The sequence below is a fragment of the Aethina tumida genome, chromosome 5, assembly GCF_024364675.1.
Source record: "Aethina tumida isolate Nest 87 chromosome 5, icAetTumi1.1, whole genome shotgun sequence".
NCBI lineage: Eukaryota > Metazoa > Arthropoda > Insecta > Coleoptera > Nitidulidae > Aethina > Aethina tumida.
Window position 1 is genome coordinate 1,151,096 of NC_065439.1, and position 22,738 is coordinate 1,173,833.

At 24.0% G+C, this 22,738-nt stretch overlaps 1 protein-coding gene across 1 annotated transcript; it reads left to right on the forward strand.

Annotated features, from left to right (window-relative positions):
• Positions 1-2,821: 2,821 nt before the first annotated feature.
• LOC109605162 (ubiquitin-like-conjugating enzyme ATG10) lies at positions 2,822-21,177 on the forward strand. The gene is made up of 6 exons (XM_020021732.2): positions 2,822-3,029; positions 20,253-20,352; positions 20,411-20,561; positions 20,621-20,706; positions 20,768-20,850; positions 20,905-21,177. The coding sequence occupies exons 1-6, from the start codon at positions 3,016-3,018 to the stop codon at positions 20,987-20,989; spliced, it is 519 nt and encodes a 172-aa protein (XP_019877291.1). The 5' UTR covers positions 2,822-3,015; the 3' UTR covers positions 20,990-21,177.
• The last annotated feature ends 1,561 nt before the right edge of the window (positions 21,178-22,738 follow it).

The window sequence follows — 22,738 nt, forward strand, 5'->3', positions numbered from 1 at the left end:
TTTTGTTATTAATAGGAATATAAAATATTTGATATTTATAATAAACGTGGGTTAACATTTTATATTTAATAATAAATATTAGATAATTATCACGTCTAAAATAAAAATTAAATATTTATAATAACCACAGCTTAGTAAAAATACATTTCCCTGGACAATTATAATATTTTTGTTTTTAACAGGGTTATAAATGTAAAACATTTGATATTTATAACAAACATCAGATAAAAACTTTGGTATTAATAGTAAATAGCAGGTAATTATGACAATTAAATTAAAAATTTGATATTTTTAATAAATATGGCTTAATTATCAGATTGTAATAATATTTGTTCCATTATAAAGTCAAAAATTATTTTCTCCTGGATATTTTTGGTTAACAGTGACAGTGACAGTAATAGTGACAGTGTCAGTAACAGTAATTAATGGTACTTAAATTGCAATAGGCAGTGATGGTGATAATAACAACAACAGCAACTGCAACAGCAACTTTCTTCCTTTTTGTTATTAATAGGAATATAAAATATTTGATATTTATAATAAACGTGGGTTAACATTTTAAATTTAATAATAAATATTAGATAATTATCACGTCTAAAATAAAAATTAAATATTTATAATAACCACAGCTTAGTAAAAATATATTTCCCTGGACAATTATAATATTTTTGTTTTTAACAGGGTTATAAATATAAAACATTTGATATTTATAACAAACATCAGATAAAAACCTTTGGTATTAATAGTAAATAGCAGGTAACTATGACAATTAAATTAAAAATTTGATATTTTTAATAAATATGGCTTAATTATCAAATTGTAATAATATTTGTTCCATTATAAAGTCTAAAATTATTTTCTCCTGGGTATTTTTGGTTAACAGTGACAGTGACAGTAATAGTGACAGTGTCAGTAACAGTAATTAATAGTACTTAAATTGCAATAGGCAGTGATGGTGATAATAACAACAACAGCAACTGCAACAGCAACTTTCTTCCTTTTTGTTATTAATAGGAATATAAAATATTTGATATTTATAATAAACGTGGGTTAACATTTTATATTTAATAATAAATATTAGATAATTATCACGTCTAAAATAAAAATTAAATATTTATAATAACCACAGCTTAGTAAAAATACATTTCCCTGGACAATTATAATATTTTTGTTTTTAACAGGGTTATAAATGTAAAACATTTGATATTTATAACAAACATCAGATAAAAACTTTGGTATTAATAGTAAATAGCAGGTAATTATGACAATTAAATTAAAAATTTGATATTTTTAATAAATATGGCTTAATTATCAGATTGTAATAATATTTGTTCCATTATAAAGTCAAAAATTATTTTCTCCTGGATATTTTTGGTTAACAGTGACAGTGACAGTAATAGTGACAGTGTCAGTAACAGTAATTAATGGTACTTAAATTGCAATAGGCAGTGATGGTGATAATAACAACAACAGCAACTGCAACAGCAACTTTCTTCCTTTTTGTTATTAATAGGAATATAAAATATTTGATATTTATAATAAACGTGGGTTAACATTTTAAATTTAATAATAAATATTAGATAATTATCACGTCTAAAATAAAAATTAAATATTTATAATAACCACAGCTTAGTAAAAATATATTTCCCTGGACAATTATAATATTTTTGTTTTTAATAGGGTTATAAATATAAAACATTTGATATTTATAACAAACATCAGATAAAAAACATTTGGTATTAATAGTAAATAACAGGTAATTATGACAATTAAATTAAAAATTTGATATTTTTAATAAATATGGCTTAATTATCAGATTGTAATAATATTTGTTCCATTATAAAGTCAAAAATTATTTTCTCCTGGGTATTTTTGGTTAACAGTGACAGTGACAGTAATAGTGACAGTGTCAGTAACAGTAATTAATAGTACTTAAATTGTAATAGGCAGTGATGGTGATAATAACAACAACAGCAACTGCAACAGCAACTTTCTTCCTTTTTGTTATTAATAGGAATATAAAATATTTGATATTTATAATAAACATGGGTTAACATTTTAAATTTAATAATAAATATCAGATAATTATCACGTCTAAATTAAAAATTAAATATTTATAATAACCACAGTTTTGTAAAAATATATTTCCCTGTACAATTATAATAATTTTGTTTTTAACAGGGTTATAAATATAAAACATTTGATATTTATAACAAACATCAGATAAAAAACATTTGGTATTAATAGTAAATAACAGGTAATTATGACAATTAAATTAAAAATTTGATATTTTTAATAAATATGGTTTAATTATCAAATTGTAATAATATTTGTTCCATTATAAAGTCAAAAATTATTTTCTCCTGGGTATTTTTGGTTAACAGTGACAGTGACAGTAATAGTGACAGTGTCAGTAACAGTAATTAATGGTACTTAAATTGCAATAGACAGTGATGGTGATAGTAACAACAACAGCAACAGCAACAGCAACAGATAGTGACAGCATTAGTGACAGTGACAGTGATACAGACTGCGACAATCAGTAATAGTGACAATAACGGTACCTAATAGTACCAAAATTGGTTAAAATAACGAAAAAATCGTCCAAAACCGTCCGACAACCAAAACCAAGTTGCGAAGCGCCATCACGAACCGGCCGACGAAATCCCAACCGTTCGTAAAACGTCGGAGCGACGGCAACGCCGGCGCCGCCGTCGCCGAACGAACCGGGCATCGCTGGCCTCGGTTAAGTATGCCGGTGGCATTGACGACAGGCCCGCGAGACGAAGCCACGTTCACAGTGGGCGAACGCACGCCGGTCGGGAATATTCCAGATGTGACGCGCCGCGGCCCAACGCCGGACCGACAGCGCCAACTCCTCGGGCCGGCCCGACAGCGGCGACGGCGACGGTCGGACCGGCCGGCCGTTCGCGAATTTTATTAGTGTCAAGGCTACGCGGACGTGATTCACCGCGCCCCGGAGACGGCTCCCGGTCCCCCGCTTATTAGACGGCGATGGCCGAAAGCAGGTAATGACGGGCACGTTCGCGGACGGTGCTCTTGGACGAGGTGGCCGCCTTTTTGTCGGCGGACGCGTTATCTTTGGCCGATACGACGGTGGCTGTAAATGCACTTAATTGTTGCCGATGTTACTTTAACTGTCACTTTGCTGATCTGTTCTGGTTCAATCGATTGGACAGAACAATAGTTTTCTGGGGACTTTTGTTTATAATAAATATGGGATATTGATTAAATCTAACCTAAGAATTCGACACGTGTGTTGAATCTGGGTCAATTACTAAAGTTTAATATTATTAAGCAATTTTATTGTATCTGAAACATTTTGCTGGGTTAGTCATGTTTTAGTGGAACACGAAAATATTCCATATTTATAATAAGTAACGGTTAATTATCGAAGTTTAGAGATAGTTTTTCCATAAATAACTTCATTTGAAAATGGACTTTTATAATATTTTTTAATACGGTTATAATATATTTGATATTCATAACAAATATCAGATAATTATCACGTCTAAAATATTAATTATTAATTAAAAATAGTAATTTTATTATGTCCTATCATGTTTTAGTGGGGCTGTAAAACATAATTACAATAAATAACAATTAATTATCAATATTTAATATTATTTTAACTTCGTTAGAAGATAGTTTCTTTAGACATTGGGTATTTATGGTACTTTTTGTTTTTACTATGAACATAAAACATTTGATATTTATAACAAATGTCACACGTTTAAATTAAAAATGAGATACTTGTTATAAATAAAGGTTAATTATCAAAATTTAATATTATTCTAACTTCGTTAGAACATATTTTCATTAGACAATATCTTTCCTTGGGTGTTTATGGTACTTTTTGGTTTTAATATGAATATGAATATCACACGTTTAAAGATGAGATAGATATTTGTAATAAATAAAGGTTAATTATCAAAATTTAATATTATTCTAACTTCCTTAGAAGATATTTTCATTAGACAATAACTTTCCTTGGATGTTTATGGTACATTTTGGTTTTAATATGAACATAAATCATTTGATATTTATAACAAATATCACACGTTTAAATAAAAAATGAGATACTTGTTATAAGTAAAGGTTAATTATCAAAATTTAATATTATTCTAACTTCCTTAGAAGATATTTTCATTAGACAATATCTTTCCTTGGGTGTTTATGGTTTCTTTTGTTTTTAATATGAACATATAATATTTGATATTTATAACAAATATCACACGTTTAAATTAAAAATGAGATACTTGGAATAAATAAAGGTTAATTATCAAAATTTAATATTAATCTAACTTCCTTAGAAGATATTTTCATTAGACAATAACTTTCCTTGGATGTTTATGGTACATTTTGGTTTTAATATGAACATAAATCATTTGATATTTATAACAAATATCACACGTTTAAATAAAAAATGAGATACTTGTTATAAGTAAAGGTTAATTATCAAAATTTAATATTATTCTAACTTCCTTAGAAGATATTTTCATTAGACAATATCTTTCCTTGGGTGTTTATGGTACTTTTTGTTTTTAATATGAACATAAAACAAATGTCACACGTTTAAATTAAAAATGAGACATTTGTAATAAATAAAGATTAATTATCAAAATTTAATATTATTCTAACTTTGTTAGAAGATATTTTCATTAGACAATATATTTCCTTTGGTGTTTATGGTACTCTTTGTTTTTAATATGAACATAAACATTTGATATTTATAACAAATATCACACGTTTAAAGATGAGATAGATATTTGTAATAAATAAAGGTTAATTATCAAAATTTAATATTATTCTAACTTTGTTAGAAGATATTTTCATTAGACTATATCTTTCCTTGGATGTTTATGGTACTTTTTGTTTTTAATATGAACAAAAAACATTTGATATTTATAACAAATATCACACGTTTAAATTAAAAATGAGACATTTTTAATAAATAAAGATTAATTATCAAAATTTAATATTAATCTAACTTCCTTAGAACATATTTTCATTAGACAATATCTTTCCTTGGGTGTTTATGGTACTTTCTGGTTTTAATATGAACATAAAACATTTGATATTTATAACAAATATCACACGTTTAAATTAAAAATGAAATACTTGGAATAAATAAAGGTTAATTATCAAAATTTAATATTATTCTAACTTTCTTAGAAGATATTTTCATTAGACAATATCTTTCCTTGGGTGTTTATTGGTACTTTTTGTTTTTAATATGAACGAAAAACTTTATATATTGATAACAAATATCACACATTTAAATTAAAAATGAGACATTTATAATAAATAAAGGCTAATTATCATAATTTAATATTATTCTAACTTCATTAGAAGATATTTTCATTAGACAATAACTTTCCTTGGATGTTTATGGTACATTTTGGTTTTAATATGAACATAAAACATTTGATATTTATAACAAATATCACACGTTTAAATTAAAAATGAGATACTTGTAATAAATAGAAGATAATTATCAAAATTTAATAATATTTATTCTAATAAAAGATCAAAAAATATTTCTTTCTAGCTATTAGTTACTTTTATTTTTAATAGGGTTTTAAAGCATTTGAAATTTATAACTAATATTTGATAATTATGATAATTTAAAAATTTATATTATATTTATAATAAACATAATTTATTTATCAAAAATTAATAATATTTATTTCATTATAAAATAAAAAAATATTTTCTTCTGATTATTTATGATTAATTTTGTTTTAATAAGAATATAAAACATTTGATATTTATATATTATATATTATATCAGATAATTATGACGTCTAAATTAAAAATAAGATATTTATAATAAATTTGGGTTAATCATTAAAATTTAATAATATTTGTTCCATTTTAAACTCAAAATTTATTTTCTCTGACATTTGAAATTTATAACAAATATTAGATAATTATGATAATTTAAAAATTTATATTATATTTACAATAAGTATGATTTAATTATTAAAATTTGATATTTGTTTCATTATAAAATCAACAATTGTTTTATTCTGATTATTTATGATTAATTTTATTATTAATAATTATAAAAAACATTTGATATTTATAGTAAATATCAGATAATTGACGTCTAATTTAAAAATAAGATATTTATAATAAATTTGGGTTAATTATTAAAATTTAATAAAATTTGTTCCATTATAAAGTCAAAATTTATTTTCTTCAACATTTGAAATTTATAACAAATATTAGATAATTATGATAATTTAAAAATTTATATTATATTTATAATAAATGTGATTTTTTTATTAAAATTTAATATTTGATTAATTATAAAGTCAAAAATTGTTTTATTCTGATTATTTATGATTAATTTTTTTCTTAATTGAAATGTAAAACATTTGATATTTATATTAAATATCAGATAAGTATGACATCTAAATTAAAAATAAGATATTTATAATAAATTTCAATTAATTATTTAAATTTAATAATATTTGTTCCATTATAAAAAATTAAATTAAATTCGACTGTATTTATAAAAAATATGCTTAATTTTCTTTTCTACAAATCAGTCTCATTAATTAAAAAATTATTATTTTAAAAAAGAATTATGACAGCAATCAATGAAAGAAACTGCCATTCGTGTAGTTATATTGAACATATTGTTAATAAAAATGACCCTGAAAAAATATATATAACTATTTAAATTTCTATGTGACCTCTAAAGGACACTGACTTATCAGAAAAATAAAATTAAGACTATTAATCTTAAAAACCATTTGCTATTTTTTATTATTAGTATAAGTTATGTGGTAATCTCTTTCTTAAACACTGAAATAGTTAAAAATAGCCCAAATTTATCTCAATTATATTTATCAAATTTACTATAAATAGAAAGAGATTTGTTTATTCCGCCTTTAATGTTTAATAAAAATTCTGTTGCCACTTTACAATAGCCATGAAAGCAAATTTTTCCAAAATTTCAAGTTTAGTTTATTTTTTCTTAATTTTTTTTGTAAGTAAAATTGGAGTTTTACTTAACAAAAGTAAGTTTATTATATTGTATAAAGTTTTAATTAATTGACATATTTTAAAAAAGTATTCTATTAAAAAAAAGAAGACGTCGAATGTTCACTAAAAATAAAAATACCCACACAAGCCTCAAACTTTAATTCATATCTGATGAAATTACTCATGAAACATAAGTTACATACGCAAAAATAAAAATAAAATCACGGCCAGAATGAACGTGGAGTATCCCAGTTTTAATGTATATTGTTCATATTCACTTTGGCTACAAAAAAACTTTAGATTTTAGATTATCAACAATTTCTACCGGATGTTCCATACAAAAGTATCTCTTATTTTGTTGAAAAATTACCATGAATTAGGTCACGACACCGTCACAGGTACGTCACAAACAAAAATTGTTTACCAAATTTTGCGAAAAACGAATTAGCACACTTCCGAAAATTCGCCCACCCCCAAAAATGGCCATAATGGCAACAGCTGCCGCAACCGCAACACAATAAACCAGCAAAATTGTTGGTCCACCTTGTTCCTTGCTACCTGGTCAGGTATAAACTTTTCCCCAACAATAGATTTTACATAAGTGACTAATGATTTACATTTTCGAATTCCTGCTTTATCTGTCGTACCTTAAAACGTGCCCGTGAAACAATTTAACAACGAAACAGCACAATAAACAAGATTAAGCCCCCACGCACCCTTACTTAAGTGACGGTTGAGGTGACTTAAGCCGGTGTAACTAATTGCACCTTACTTATTATATTTTCGGTGGTGATTAATTATGTAAATGACCAATTTATTAATTAAAGGAAACGTACTTCGAGGTCGTGATTTAATAAATAATTTATGTGTGCTTAAAGGACCATAAGGCAGCTTAAAACACACAATAATGTCCCGACGTATTTCTACTTTCTGGTTGTTTGCACCTGTTGAAAACTTAATTTTAATGTCGGGGGGCTTAAATAACAGGTAGTCATGTCACATTTTCAATAAGGGCATCGCATGGTCTTGAAAGGGAGTGGATTAAATTAAACAAAAGGGTGGATGGACAATAATGTTGTCAGGTAGGCAAATAAACTGAAAATTCATGGTGTTCACTCAAATTCAAATAAAAACTAGTTAAGTAAATATTTAATTTACTAAATTAAAGTTTTAATTTATAAACTTCAGGCTTTAAATTTTATTAAATAAATTCATAAATCTAAACAGCTGGGTGTTTATTTTTAGACACTCACATCGAAATACCTGAGAAAATGTTTTAGTATGAGAAGTTTGAGGCTTTCTAAAAATTATTTGAAATAATGATATTTAGTAATTTAAAAATATTAAAATTTATTTGATTAACAAAAATATAAAATTTAAAAAAGGTATAATTAAATTGATAAATTAATAAAAAACGAATTCTAAACAATAAATGAAATATCTAAATATCTGAGAAAATGTTTTTAGTATGAAAAGATTGAGGCTTCCTAAAAACTCTTTGAAATAATAATATTCAGTGTTTTATAATTGATAAATTAATAAAAAAATACGAATTCTAAATAATAAATAAAATATTTAAATATGTGAGAAAATGTTTTAGTACGAAAAGTTTGAGGCTTCCTAAAAATTATTTGAAATAAAAATATTAAAATTTATTTGATAAACTAAAAAAATTACAAAAATATAAAATTTAAAAATAATTCAAATATAAAAAGTGTAATAAAATTGAAAACATTGATAATTATTATTTTTATTTACTTTATTCAATTAACACAATTAATAAAATATAGTTTTCAAACTGTGTGGCAAAAATAAAATGATAATAATTAGAATATTTTTTTAATTATAAAATAAAATTAAAATTTATTCTATTATTAGAAAGTTTCATAGCTCAAAAATGTTAAAAATTTTTGAGAATACCAAAAATTATAAAATATAAATTTTTAACACAAAAATAATAAAAAAATAATAGGAAAGAACCAAATATTAGAAAAATTAAATTATTATTAAAAAATGTGGAAACTCAAAGAAAATATTATAATATTCAAAAAACCACAAAACACTTTTGTAAATAAAATTAATATATTTCTTAAATAAATTAATAAATAATTATTTTTTGATCCTCATTTATTTTTTTTTTTTTTCATATTATAATATTCAAAAAAAACATAAAAACTTTTTTAATTACAATAAATTTGAGTTATTTTGGACATATTATTGTTATCCTATATTAAAATTAATACATTTTTAAATAAATTTGAATTATTTTGTTTAAAATTTATAAAAGAAAATTAATAATTATGTTGATTTTTTGATCCTCATTTATTTTTTTTTTTAAATATTTCAATATTCAAAAAGCATAAATCTTATTAAAAAAATGTGGAAACTCAAAGAAAATATTATAATATTCAAAAAACCACAAAACACTTTTGTAAATAAAATTAATATATTTCTTAAATAAATTAATAATTATTTTTTGATCATCATTTATTTTTTTTTTTCATATTATAATATTCAAAAAAACATAAAAACTTTTCTAATTACAATAAATAGAAATTTTTAATAAATTTGAGTTATTATTTTGTTTAAAATTTATAAAAGAAAATTAATAATTATGTTGATTTTTTGATCCTTATTTATTTTTTTTAAAATATTTTAATATTCAAAAAGCATAAATCTTTTCTAATTAAAATAAATAGATTTTTTTTTAATAAATTTGTGTTATTTTGGATTTATTATTATCTAATATCAAAATTAATATATTTTTTAAATAAATTTGTATTATTTTGTAAAAAATTAAAGAAAGAAAAGAAAATTAATTATGTTAAATTATTTTTTGATTCTCTTATATTTATTTTAAAATATTTTAATATTCAGAAAAGCATAAAATTTTTCTAATTGAAATAAATGGAATTTTTTAACAAATTTGAGTTATTTTGAACTTATTTTTATATTTTCAAAATTTAAAACGTTTTGATATTTTTTTAATTAAAATAATAAAATAAAATTTTGGTACATTTTTGTTTAATAAAAAATATTTTAATATTTAAAAGAAATTTTTTAATAAATTTTAGTTATCTTGAATAAAATGTATATATAAAAAATAATTAATTTATAAAATTGTTGTATATGGTATGTTATAAATTTTTATATTTCAATATCAATAAATATTTAGTTCTTTTTTTCTTAATTCATGAATATATAAGAGAATAAAATATTAGTAGATAATTACTATAAATAATAATTAGTAGATAATTACAAGAAATATCATTATATATATATGTATCACAATATTATTTGTGCATTTTTGAAATGTTTAATTTTTTCCTAAAATTTTATATGTAATTTCTATTATTATTTTCAATATAAATTTAAAAATTGCCCATTTTGACAATATATAAAATGTGATATATTAAATTATCTTTAACTAAAATACATTAACATTTATGGTAAATTTTGAGATAGTTAATACTCTTATTAATGACACATGAAGGCATAGTTAATAATATTTAATTATTAAGTTTTTACATTCTCAAATTTTGAAATTTATTTAAGTTGTTCAAATTTTTAAATTATATATATTTTTTAAATTGCTTTATTTTTTATTACAATTCAAATATGATGTAAATTGATGTTTTTGTTTTGTAACTTACAATTAACATTATCAGCCATGTTATTATATGTGTATAATTTACTATTCTAATTGGTACATATCCGACATTAGTGCTCCGCATTTAACAATAATTCCCCTTTGCTGCTTCATTCTACTTTTGTTCCTTCCATGCGGGTTCCTTTTTAAATTTGTAACCATATAATTTCAATTGTTTAATGCATCAGAAACCGTTAAGAACAATATTAATGAATTTTAATGAAGAATTTTGGAAAAAAAAAATAAAAGGACGTCACAGTCAGGTCACATGTTATGATTCATAAGTTGACACAATAATAGTTAAAATGTGACTAAAAAAACTAGTCAGGTTCAAGGTGATGCTATTTTAAAAAAATCGTCATTAACGTTTTTAATAATAAACCAGTGAGTCACAATTAATACGGCAATTTTTGCTGTGTTCACGTCGTTTCAGGATTGACCCGCAGAAATTATTGATGATCGAGCATTTTCCTGAGGCCTATTTTTAGTTTCCGATCGAAAAATCCGTGCAGTCATCGAATACCAGGCAGACTAAACATTTATAATAAAATATTTATTTTGACCAATCGCCAAAAAGGCTGCGGCAATTTTTTTTTTTTTTTTATTATTTACGCAGCGATATTTTTTAAATTGGAACAATGTGCCAAATTAAAAATAAAAAATCCGGTGCGGTCGGAATGTTTTGGCAAATAGAACTGAACGGGATGTCCCAAATTGGTTGATTTTGGCTGTTACGAGTGTTTCCAGAGGCGAAAACCTTTTTGGTGAAGATGATATTTCTAGAAAATGTCGAGATATTTAATATTGTCACATGTGAAACATGAAAATATTAACGTGTTTTAAATACTGATAATTTATTTGATATGATTATTGCACAAGTTTTTGTGACCTTAATGAATACAAAATTTGGATTTTGAAAATGTGAATAGAATAAACTTCATCTGTCATTAACAATAGTAGAAATTTACCATAAATGTCAATATATCTTAGTTAAAGATAATTTAATATATCACAATTTATATTTGGACAAATGGGTTAATTTTTTTCGACGTTTTAAAGGCCAATTTTTGAATTTGAAATGAAAATAATAATAGAATTTGCCTCTAAAATTTTAGGAAAAAATTCCATTTGTGGTACATTAAATTATTTTTAGCAAAGATATAACGATATTTCTTGTAATTATCTATTATCTATTATTTCCGGTAACTATTTACTGATATTTTATTCTCTTATATTTTCATGAATTGAGAAAAAAAAGAACTAAAACTATATTAATATTGATATATAAAAATTTATAACAAACCTATATAAGAATTTTATAAATTAATTATTTTTTATATATACATTTTATTTAAGATAATTTATTAAAAAATTTATTTTTTTTTTTAATTACAAAAATGCTTTTTTGAATATTAAAATATTTTTTATTAAACCAAAATGTACCAACATTTTATTTTATTATTTTAATTAAAAAAAATTAAACCTTTCAGATGTTGAAAATATAAGATAATAATAAGTCCAAAATAACTGAAATTTATTAAAAAATTCTATTTATTCTAATTAGAAAAGTTTTTATGCTTTTTTGAATATTAAAATATTTTAAAATAAATATAAGAGGATCAAAAAATCAATATAATTATTAATTTTTATTTATAAATTTTATACAAAATAATTCAAATTTATAATAATAAATTCAAAATAACTCAAATTTATTAAAAAATTCTATTCATTTTAATTATAAAAGTTTTTATGCTTTTTAAATATTAAAATATTAAAAAAAAATAAATGAGGATAAAAAAAAATCAACATAATTATTAATTTTCTTTTACAAATTTTATATAAAATAATTCAAATTTGTTTTAAAAATACATTAATTTTGATATAATATAATAATAAATTCAAAATAACTCAAATTTATTAAAAAATTCTATTTATTTTAATTAGAAAAATTTTTATACTTTTGTGAATATTAAAATATTAAAAAAAAAAAAATAAACGAGGATCAAAAAATCAACATAATTATTAATTTTCTTTTATAAATTTTATACAAAATAATTCAAATTTATTTAAAAAATATATTAATTTTCATATAATAATAAATTCAAAATAACTCAAATTTATTAAAAAATCCTATTTATTTTAATTAGAAAATTTTTTATGCTTTTTTGAATATTAAAATATTTTAAAATAAATATAAAAGGATCAAAAAATCAATATAATTATTAATTTTCTTATACAAAATAATTCAATTTCAAAGTTTTTTGTTTTTTTTTTTGTATATTCAAATATTTTCTTTGAGTTCCCTAATTTCTTAATAATAATTTAATTTTTATAATATTTGGCTCATTTCATATTTTTTTTTTATTATTTTTGTGTTCAAAATTTATATTTTATCAGTTTTAGAGTTCATTAAAATTTGGAATTTTATAGTTTTCCATATTTTGTTTCTTTTGTATTTTTTTCAATATTTCACATTAAATTTTTATTTCCAATTACATTTCTAAATATTGACTTTTGTAAGCCACACTGTACAAAAAATTGGTTCTAGTAATTTTCATTATTAAATAGAAAGTTAATAATTATAATTTTAATTTTTTTAAATTAATTTTAGAATATATTTTTTGTTTTCATTTTGATTTTTTTAAATTTTTTCTGTTTTTCTAATTTTTGTGTCTTTCCATATTTTTTTTCTCTTAATTTATATTTCATTATTATTAGAGAAATACTTATGTCACTCTTTAAATTTTTCTATTTATTGATTTTCTTAACCCTGAAATTTTTGATAATAAAACTGTACTTTTTTAAAAATTAATTTTAAGAAGGATATTTTATTTTTATTATTTTTTTTTTGCCACACAGTATAAAAATTATATTTTATTAATAGTCATTAAATGGAATGAAGTAAATTTCAAGTATATATTAGACATTGATAATTTATTTGATTATTAGTCATTACGTCACAAGTTTTAATGACTTATTGAATACAAAATTCAATGTTTGACAACAAATAATATAATTTAAAATTTCGCCCTCTTTATGTCATGGACAACATTATTAATTATCTTGAATAAAACATAACCTAACAAATTGCTAAACATATATTTTTTTGAAGCTTAACATTTTCCCGACATTTTAAAATCAAACTCAATCTTTATTTCCATATGAAATGAAAAAGTGACTCATATTATATGTAAATTTTGAGGTTAGTATTAATTTGGTTGTGTTGCCACACAGAAAAATCAGTTAAATTATCATTAAATAATTAATAAGTATTAATGACTTATTGAATACAAAATTTAGTGTTTGAAAACATAAATAATATAATTTAAAATTACGCCCTCTTTATGCTATGGACAACATTATTAATTATCTTGAATAACACATAACCTAACATATTGCTAAGCATATATTTTTTTAAAGCTTGACATTTTCCCGACATTTTAAAACCAAACTTAATCATTATTTCCATATGAAATAAAAATGTTACTCATATTATATGTAAATTTTGACGTTAGTATTAAATTGGTTGTGTTGCCACACAGAAAAATCAGTTAAATTATCATTAAATAATTAATAAGTATTAATGACTTATTGAATACAAAATTTAGTGTTTGAAAACATAAATAATATAATATAAAAATTACGCCCTCTTTATGTTATGGACAACATTATTAATTATCTTGAATAACACATAACCTAACATATTGCTAAGCATATATTTTTTTAAAGCTTGACATTTTCCCGACATTTTAAAACCAAACTTAATCATTATTTCCATATGAAATAAAAACGTTACTCATATTATATGTAAATTTTGACGTTAGTATTAATTTGGTTGTGTTGCCACACAGAAAAATCAGTTAAATTATCATTAAATAATTAATAAGTATTAATGACTTATTGAATACAAAATTTAGTGTTTGAAAACATAAATAATATAATTTAAAATTACGCCCTCTTTATGCTATGGACAACATTATTAATTATCTTAAATAACACATAACCTAACATATTGCTAAGCATATATTTTTTTAAAGCTTGACATTTTCCCGACATTTTAAAACCAAACTTAATCATTATTTCCATATGAAATAAAAATGTTACTCATATTATATGTAAATTTTGACGTTAGTATTAATTTGGTTGTGTTGCCACACAGAAAAATCAGTTAAATTATCATTAAATAATTAATAAGTATTAATGACTTATTGAATACAAAATTTAGTGTTTGAAAACATAAATAATATAATTTAAAATTACGCCCTCTTTATGCTATGGACAACATTATTAATTATCTTGAATAACACATAACCTAACATATTGCTAAGCATATATTTTTTTAAAGCTTGACATTTTCCCGACATTTTAAAACCAAACTTAATCATTATTTCCATATGAAATAAAAATGTTACTCATATTATATGTAAATTTTGACGTTAGTATTAATTTGGTTGTGTTGCCACACAGAAAAATCAGTTAAATTATCATTAAATAATTAATAAGTATTAATGACTTATTGAATACAAAATTTAGTGTTTGAAAACATAAATAATATAATTTAAAATTACGCCCTCTTTATGCTATGGACAACATTATTAATTATCTTGAATAACACATAACCTAACATATTGCTAAGCATATATTTTTTTAAAGCTTGACATTTTTCCGACATTTTAAAGTCAAACTCAATTATTATTTCCATATGAAATGATGAAAGTTACTCATATTATGTGTAAATTTTGAGGTTAGAATTAGTTTGGCTGTGTTGTCGCACGAAAAAACCAGTTAAATTATCATTAAATAGAAACGACGAAAGAAAATGTGTTTTTATACATCCCGTTTATTTATAGATGACAATCCAGATCAAAATTTTGGCAAGTGGCCGCAATTGGCGCCAAAATAACTTTGTATCTTTGGCACAATTGAAACTATCGCAGCCATTTATTAATAGTGTGCATTATCACTTTATTATGTCGTGACCCACATGCACCAGAAAATGGTACCGAGAACAAAGCAAGAAACGTCCCTGGAATCGGCCCGTTAATGAGATATTTTTTTTCCTGCGCCGATAAAGTCCCGATGGCACAATAAACTATTACGGTTTTAACGACGTCCGAAATTCGTTCCGGCAATATCGAACCAATTCGAAATTTTAATAACAGCACTTTTCATTTCTGTCGCGGCCTTGTCCCGCCGATTAAAAAACAATCGGTGCGGAGGCAACAAAAGATAATTGCGACGCGTGAAAAAAGGACGATAATAAAGAGGGAGAGAAGACGCATAAATTTCTGCATGTGGAACCATAAAAGCGACGGGGCAATAAAACCGGGTATTTGCATGATTTCCAAGGATCCGAATTTTGGGGCGGTGGTGGGGGTGGTTTCGGCCGTTGTCGTTCTCGGAACGGACGCGGTCGGAATTTCGTGTGTGTCGCCTTTCGGGACACCTTCGGGGAATTAGGATTTCAGACGTGGGATTAATTTTGTTCGGTGCTAACTAAGTGAAGTATCACTTTTCGTATGAATGAACGGCGGGATAATTTATGGGAAAAGTTGTGCATCTTTTTTGATATACACGATGTATGCTTCGTTGAGTATGAACTCAGAAGTTCAAGGCGATTCTATTCTTGTTTGGGTGTTTAACACCATAACTATGTTTGAATTGTTTAAGTCTCGTCCCATTTTCAACATTTTTATACGTTAATTTCGGTTAATTTACATCAAATTAATCAAAAATTCGTTAAAACACGTTAAGAAAATTTAAAATATCTGTTTAAAAATGGACAATAAATTTTTAAATCAAAAGAATATTATTTAAAAATACATATTTTTATTAATTTTGTTAATAATAAATAGATCAACAATCAAGATATTGTCAATTTTTTTTATTTGTTGATTTAATTCAATTTTTTATTTAAATTAATTCTATAAAATTATTTAAACAAAAGAATATTATTTTAAAATATACATTTTTAAATTATCAGACACCTTCATTTTGAACATGTTAATAATATCTAAACGAAAGAATATTACTTTAAAATATATATTTTTATTAATTTTGTTAATAATAAATAGATCAACAATCTCAAAAAGTTATTGTCAATCAAAACCTTTCCTTTCAAATTTTTCGTTTGTCAATTTAATTCAATTTTTAATTTAAATTAATAAAGATATTTTATAAAATTTTATTATTTAAACAAATGAATATTATTTTAACGTATTTTCATTTTTATAAACTTACTAGACTAATAAATTCAAATAATATTATCAATTAAAAACGTTTCATTCAAATTTTTCATTTGGTAATTTCAAGTTTTTTAAAATATTCTTATATACATCTAATTTTGAGAATGTTAATAAATATTTAAACAAGAGAATATTATTTTAAAATGTACATTTTTAAACTTTATTAATAATTATCAGACACCTTCATTTTGAAAATGTTAATAATATCTAAACAAAAGAATATTACTTTAAATATATATATATATATATATATATATATATATATATTAATTTTGTTAATAATAAATAGATCAACAATCTCAAAAAGTTATTGTCAATCAAAACCTTTCCTTTCAAATTTTTCGTTTGTCAATTTAATTCAATTTTTAATTTAAATTAATAAAGATATTTTATAAAATTTTATTATTTAAACAAAAGAATATTATTTTAACGTATTTTCATTTTTATAAACTTACTAGACTAATAAATTCAAATAATATTATCAATTAAAAACGTTTCATTCAAATTTTTCATTTGGTAATATCAATTTTTTTAAAATATTCTTATATACATCTAATTTTGAGAATGTTAATAAATATTTAAACAAGAGAATATTATTTTGAAATGTACATTTTTAAACTTTATTAATAATTATCAGACACCTTCATTTTGAAAATGTTAATAATATCTAAACAAAAGAATATTACTTCAAAAAAAAATATATATATATATATATATATATATATATATATATATATATATATATATATATATATATATATATTTATTAATTTTGTTAATAATAAATAGATCAACAATCTCAAAAAGTTACCTACACCTTCAATTTAAAAATGTTATTAATATCTAAACATAATATAATAATTTATTATTAACAATTATGATATTAATGAATTCAAAAAATTATTATCAATTAAAACCTTCTTTTTCAAATTTTATTATTTTTTCAATTCTATTAATTGTTCCTGAATTACTTGAAAAAAACTTGAAAATTTCAATAAATATTTAAACAACAGGACTTAATTTAAAAATATATTATTAACAATTATGATATTAATGAACTAAGGAAATTATTACCAATTAAAACCTTCTTTTTCATATTTTTCATCAGCCAAGTTGAAAAATGTTGAAGATATTGTGTTAAATGTTCCTGAATCACCTGAAAAAAGCCTTCGTTTTGAAAATTTCAATAAATATTTAAACAAAAGGACAAATTATACTATTAACAATTATGATATTAATGAACTCAGGAAATTATTACCAATTAAAACCTTCTTTTTCAAATTTTTCATCAGATAAGTTTAATTAACATTAAAAAAAATGTTGAAGATGTTCTGTTAAATGTTCCTGAATCACCTGAAAACAAACCTTCGTTTTGAAAATATCAATAAATATTTAAACAAAAGGAAATTATTTTAAAATATATTTTTAACAATTATGATATTAATGAACTCAGGAAATTATTAACAATTAGAACCTTCTTTTTCAAATTTTTCATCAGCTAAGTTTAATTAATATTAACAAAAATATTGAAGATGTTCTGTTACATGTTCCTGAATCACCTGAAAAAAACCTTAGTTTTGAAAATAGCAATAAATATTTAAACAAAAGGACATTATTTTAAAATATATTTTTAACAGTTATAACAGTTAATGAACTCAGGAAATTATTAACAATTAAAACCTTCTTTTTCAAATTTTTCATCAGCTAAGTTTGATTCATATTAAAAAAATGTTGAAGATGTTCTGTTAAATGTTCCTGAATCACCTGAAAAAAACCTTAGTTTTGAAAATAGCAATAAATATTTAAACAAAAGGACATTATTTTAAAATATATTATTAACAATTATGATATTAATGAACTCAGGAAATTATTAACAATTAAATCCTTCTTTTTCAAATTTTTCATCAGCTAAGTTTGATTAATATTAAAAAAATGTTGAAGATGTTCTGTTAAATGTTCCTGAATTACCTGAAATAAACTTTCATTTTGAAAATTTCAATAAAAACTTAAACAAAAAGACATTATTTTAAAATATATTATTAACAATTTTGATATTAACGAACTCAGGAAATTATTACCAATTAAAACCTTCTTTTTCAAATTTTTCATCAGCTAAGTTTGATTAATATTAAAAAAAATGTTGAAGATGTTCTGTTAAATGTTCCTGAATCACCTGAAAAAAAACTTAGTTTTGAAAATAGCAATAAATATTTAAACAAAAAGACATTATTTTAAAATATATTATTAACAATTATGATATTAATGAACTCAGGAAATTATTAACAATTAAAACCTTCTTTTTCAAATTTTTCATCAGCTAAGTTTAATTAATATTAACAAAAATATTGAAGATGTTCTGTTACATGTTCCTGAATCATCTGAAAAAAACCTTCATTTTGAAAATTCCTATAAATATTCAAATAAAAGGACATTGTTTTAAAATATATTATTAACAGTTATGATATTAATAAACTCAGGAAATTATTACCATCAGCTAAGTTTAATTAATATTAAAAAAAAATGTTGAAGATGTTCTGTTAAATGTTCCTGAATCACCTGAAAAAAACCTTCATTTTAAAAATTTCAATAAGTATTATAACAAAAGGACATTATTTTAAAATATATTATTAACAATTATCATATTAATGAACTAAGGAAATTATTACCAATTAAAATCTTTGTCTTTAAAGTTTTCATCTGATAATTTCTGTTTGAATAATAATTATTGTAATAAAAACCTTATTCTTATCTTTATTTCAAAATTACAAAGGAAACATTTTTGTTTATCCATTTCTGTCGTTAATTTCAGTAAATCTAGATTAAGGTTAATAAAGTAACGTTCGTGGGAGTCAATAAACATTCGAACAAAAGGATATTATTGCAAAGTTTCGTCTTTGTGCAAAACAAAAAATAATAACGATAGTAAAAAATAAAAAATTAAATGAAAGTCGTTTTTATGAGTACGTTAAAACCGCCTCTGCCGTCCAACAAACAAAGACACCACATGATTCACGATTGCCAGTTTTCATTGCGATTTATTGCAGAATGAGCGCATTCCGAACACATTAACACCCACATGCGAACAAAGGACTCTATTTGGATGAAGAGATTTTCGGTTTTCTTATTTTAGAACGTTCGCTCGTGTTGTTGTCGAATTTATTGACGGCCGTGTGTGCCTTTGTTGGGCCTCTGGTGCTGTGCAGATTTGTCTGGTTTAGGCAACATCTTCGTTGGGCTACAATGACAATGACATTATTTAAACAAAAACCCATTATTAAGTCATTGAAACATAGTTTTGATGGAGGCATTTCCTGAGAACTTCAACAGTCCTTATTTTTCAGTATGGAGACCTTAACACTGGACCAATTTAACAAGTGCATCTCAGATATTGTACAAATATCTGACTTGATTTGGGATGGATGGATTTTGAAAAGCAAAGAGGTAATCTTCAATCAACAATTATAACCCTTTTATCTATTTTAATTAATTTCTCAATTAGGACACAGATAATGGTAAATACTTAATGAAGAAGTCTTCGATTACAATCCCATCAACAGATTCTTCAAGTGTCACAGTCACTTATGAGTACCACATTGCTTTTAGTTTGAGCTACTCAGTACCAATATTGTGTTTTAATGTTTGGAGATCAGGTAATGGACCTCAAATTACTTGTTTGTTGGAAATATTAACCAAGCTGGCTTTTATTCAGATGGTACTCTTCTTTCCATGGAGGATTACTGGAACCTAAATTCAAACTTTAAAAATGAGAACATGTACAACTCTCTAACACAACTGGTAATTAACATTTGCACAACTCAAAGTAAAAATGTCCTCTTTTGTGTTAATTTGTTTACAGGATCATCCAGTTTTATGTAGGCCATTTTTAACACTTCATCCTTGTAAGACACAAGAAATTATAGGACCTTTTTTAAACACAAGGTGAGTAAGATGTTAATAGATGTTTTTTGTAAATTAACTGAGGTTATTTTTTAGTAAAAATCCGGTTATATCGTGGCTTTCAGTGGTCGGAGGTTTCGTACATTTGAAGCTACTCGAAGAATATTTTAAACATTGTTAAAACATATTTTATAAATATGTTTTACTTTTGCTAGCCTCTTGTGTTAATTAATTTCTTATTTAATTTGTAGAAGACCTGTCACTACTTGCCTTTCAATGGTCGTAGGTTTTGTAGGTTTGAAGCTAATCGAAGAATATTTTAACCAATGTTAAAACATTTTTTACAAATAAAGGGAGTTACTTTTGTTAGCCTGTTGTTTTATTTATTTATTTTTTAATTTAATTAGTAAAAATCCTGTCATTTCTTGTCTTTCAGTAGTCAAAGATTTGGTACATCTGAAGCTACTCGAAGAATATTTTAATTTAATAATATTAAAATATTTTTCGAGTAGCTTAACAAATAAACTATAAAATGTTCAGCTTTTTATTTTTATAACAATAATACAATTAACACTACTTTAACATCATTATTACAATATTTTCTAGTTGAAAGTTACAGTGTTGGTTAATGGATATAAAATTTTAGTTGCACTGCAAGTGGTCCTTTGGTCGCAGTCAATCAAAGTTAACTTAGTTTTATGCAAACATAATCGAATTTCACCAACGGAAGACCCTTCACAAACCACAGTTGGTACTACTCCCAAATTATCTTGAATGGCAGCAACTATGTCGTTCACAAGGTACTTCTTTGATGCATGAGGTACAATTCCAGCTTGACTTAAGGCCTTTCCGATGTTGTACTTATTGTTCCAATCCAGGCCAGTTTGGAAATACTCCAAAATACTTCCCATTCCGGGGACGGACAAGGCGCAAGTTCCGTGTTTGGTCCATTCGTGCTCCCAGAAGCTTAACGACTCTTTGTAAATGTCGTTGGTTACTTTGTACGAAGGCCATTGGGCAATCATTTCATTTTTTATCGACTGTATTTGTTTTTCAACGAAAGGAACATTTTCGCAATTGGACGGGTGGTTACCGCTGGTACTGCTTGGCCAAACTCCATGTATGGTCCAGCTGCTTACTTTGAATTTACCACTGTAGCTGGGTATCCATTCTTGAGCAAAGGTGAATATGTCAAAGGACTTCGCTTCAACTTCAGTTTGGTCGACTTCAGCTTCAGCAACAGTGTTTGCCAATGGGTAGAGAACTTTGGTTGCACTGCAAGTGGTCCTTTGGTCGCAGTCAATCAAAGTTAACTTAGTTTTATGCAAACATAATCTAATTTCACCAACGGAGGACCCTTCACAAACAACAGTTGGTACTACCCCCAAATTATCTTGAATGGCAGCAACTATGTCGTTCACAACGTATTTCTTTGATGCATGAGGTACAATTCCAGCTTGACTTAAGGCCTTTCCGATGTTGTACTTACTGTTCCAATCCAGGCCAGTTTGGAAGTACTCCAAAATACTTCCCATTTCGGGGACGGACAAGGCGCAAGTTCCGTGTTTGGTCCATTCGTGCTCCCAGAAGCTTAACGACTCTTTGTAAACGTCGTTGGTTACTTTGTACGAAGGCCATTGGGCAATCATTTCACTTTTTATCGACTGTATTTGTTTTTCATCGAAAGGAACATTTTCGCAATTGGACGGGTGGTTACCGCTGGTACTGCTTGGCCAAACTCCATGTATGGTCCAACTGCTTACTTTGATTTTACCACTGTAGCTGGGTATCCATTCTTGAGCAAAGGTGAATATGTCAAAGGACTTCGCTTCAACTTCGGTTTGGTTGACTTCAGCTTCAGCAACAGTGTTTGCCAATGGGTAGAGAACTTTGGTTGCACTACAAGTTGTCCTTTGGTCGCAGTCAATCA

What these genes read in the sequence shown, in the direction of transcription:
- LOC109605162 (XM_020021732.2), top strand. An exon ending in TTTTAATGTTTGGAGATCAG is followed by an intron (nt 20,562 to 20,620) that starts GTAATGGACCTC and finishes GCTTTTATTCAG; the next exon opens with ATGGTACTCTTCTTTCCATG. An exon ending in GGACCTTTTTTAAACACAAG is followed by an intron (nt 20,851 to 20,904) that starts GTGAGTAAGATG and finishes GTTATTTTTTAG; the next exon opens with TAAAAATCCGGTTATATCGT.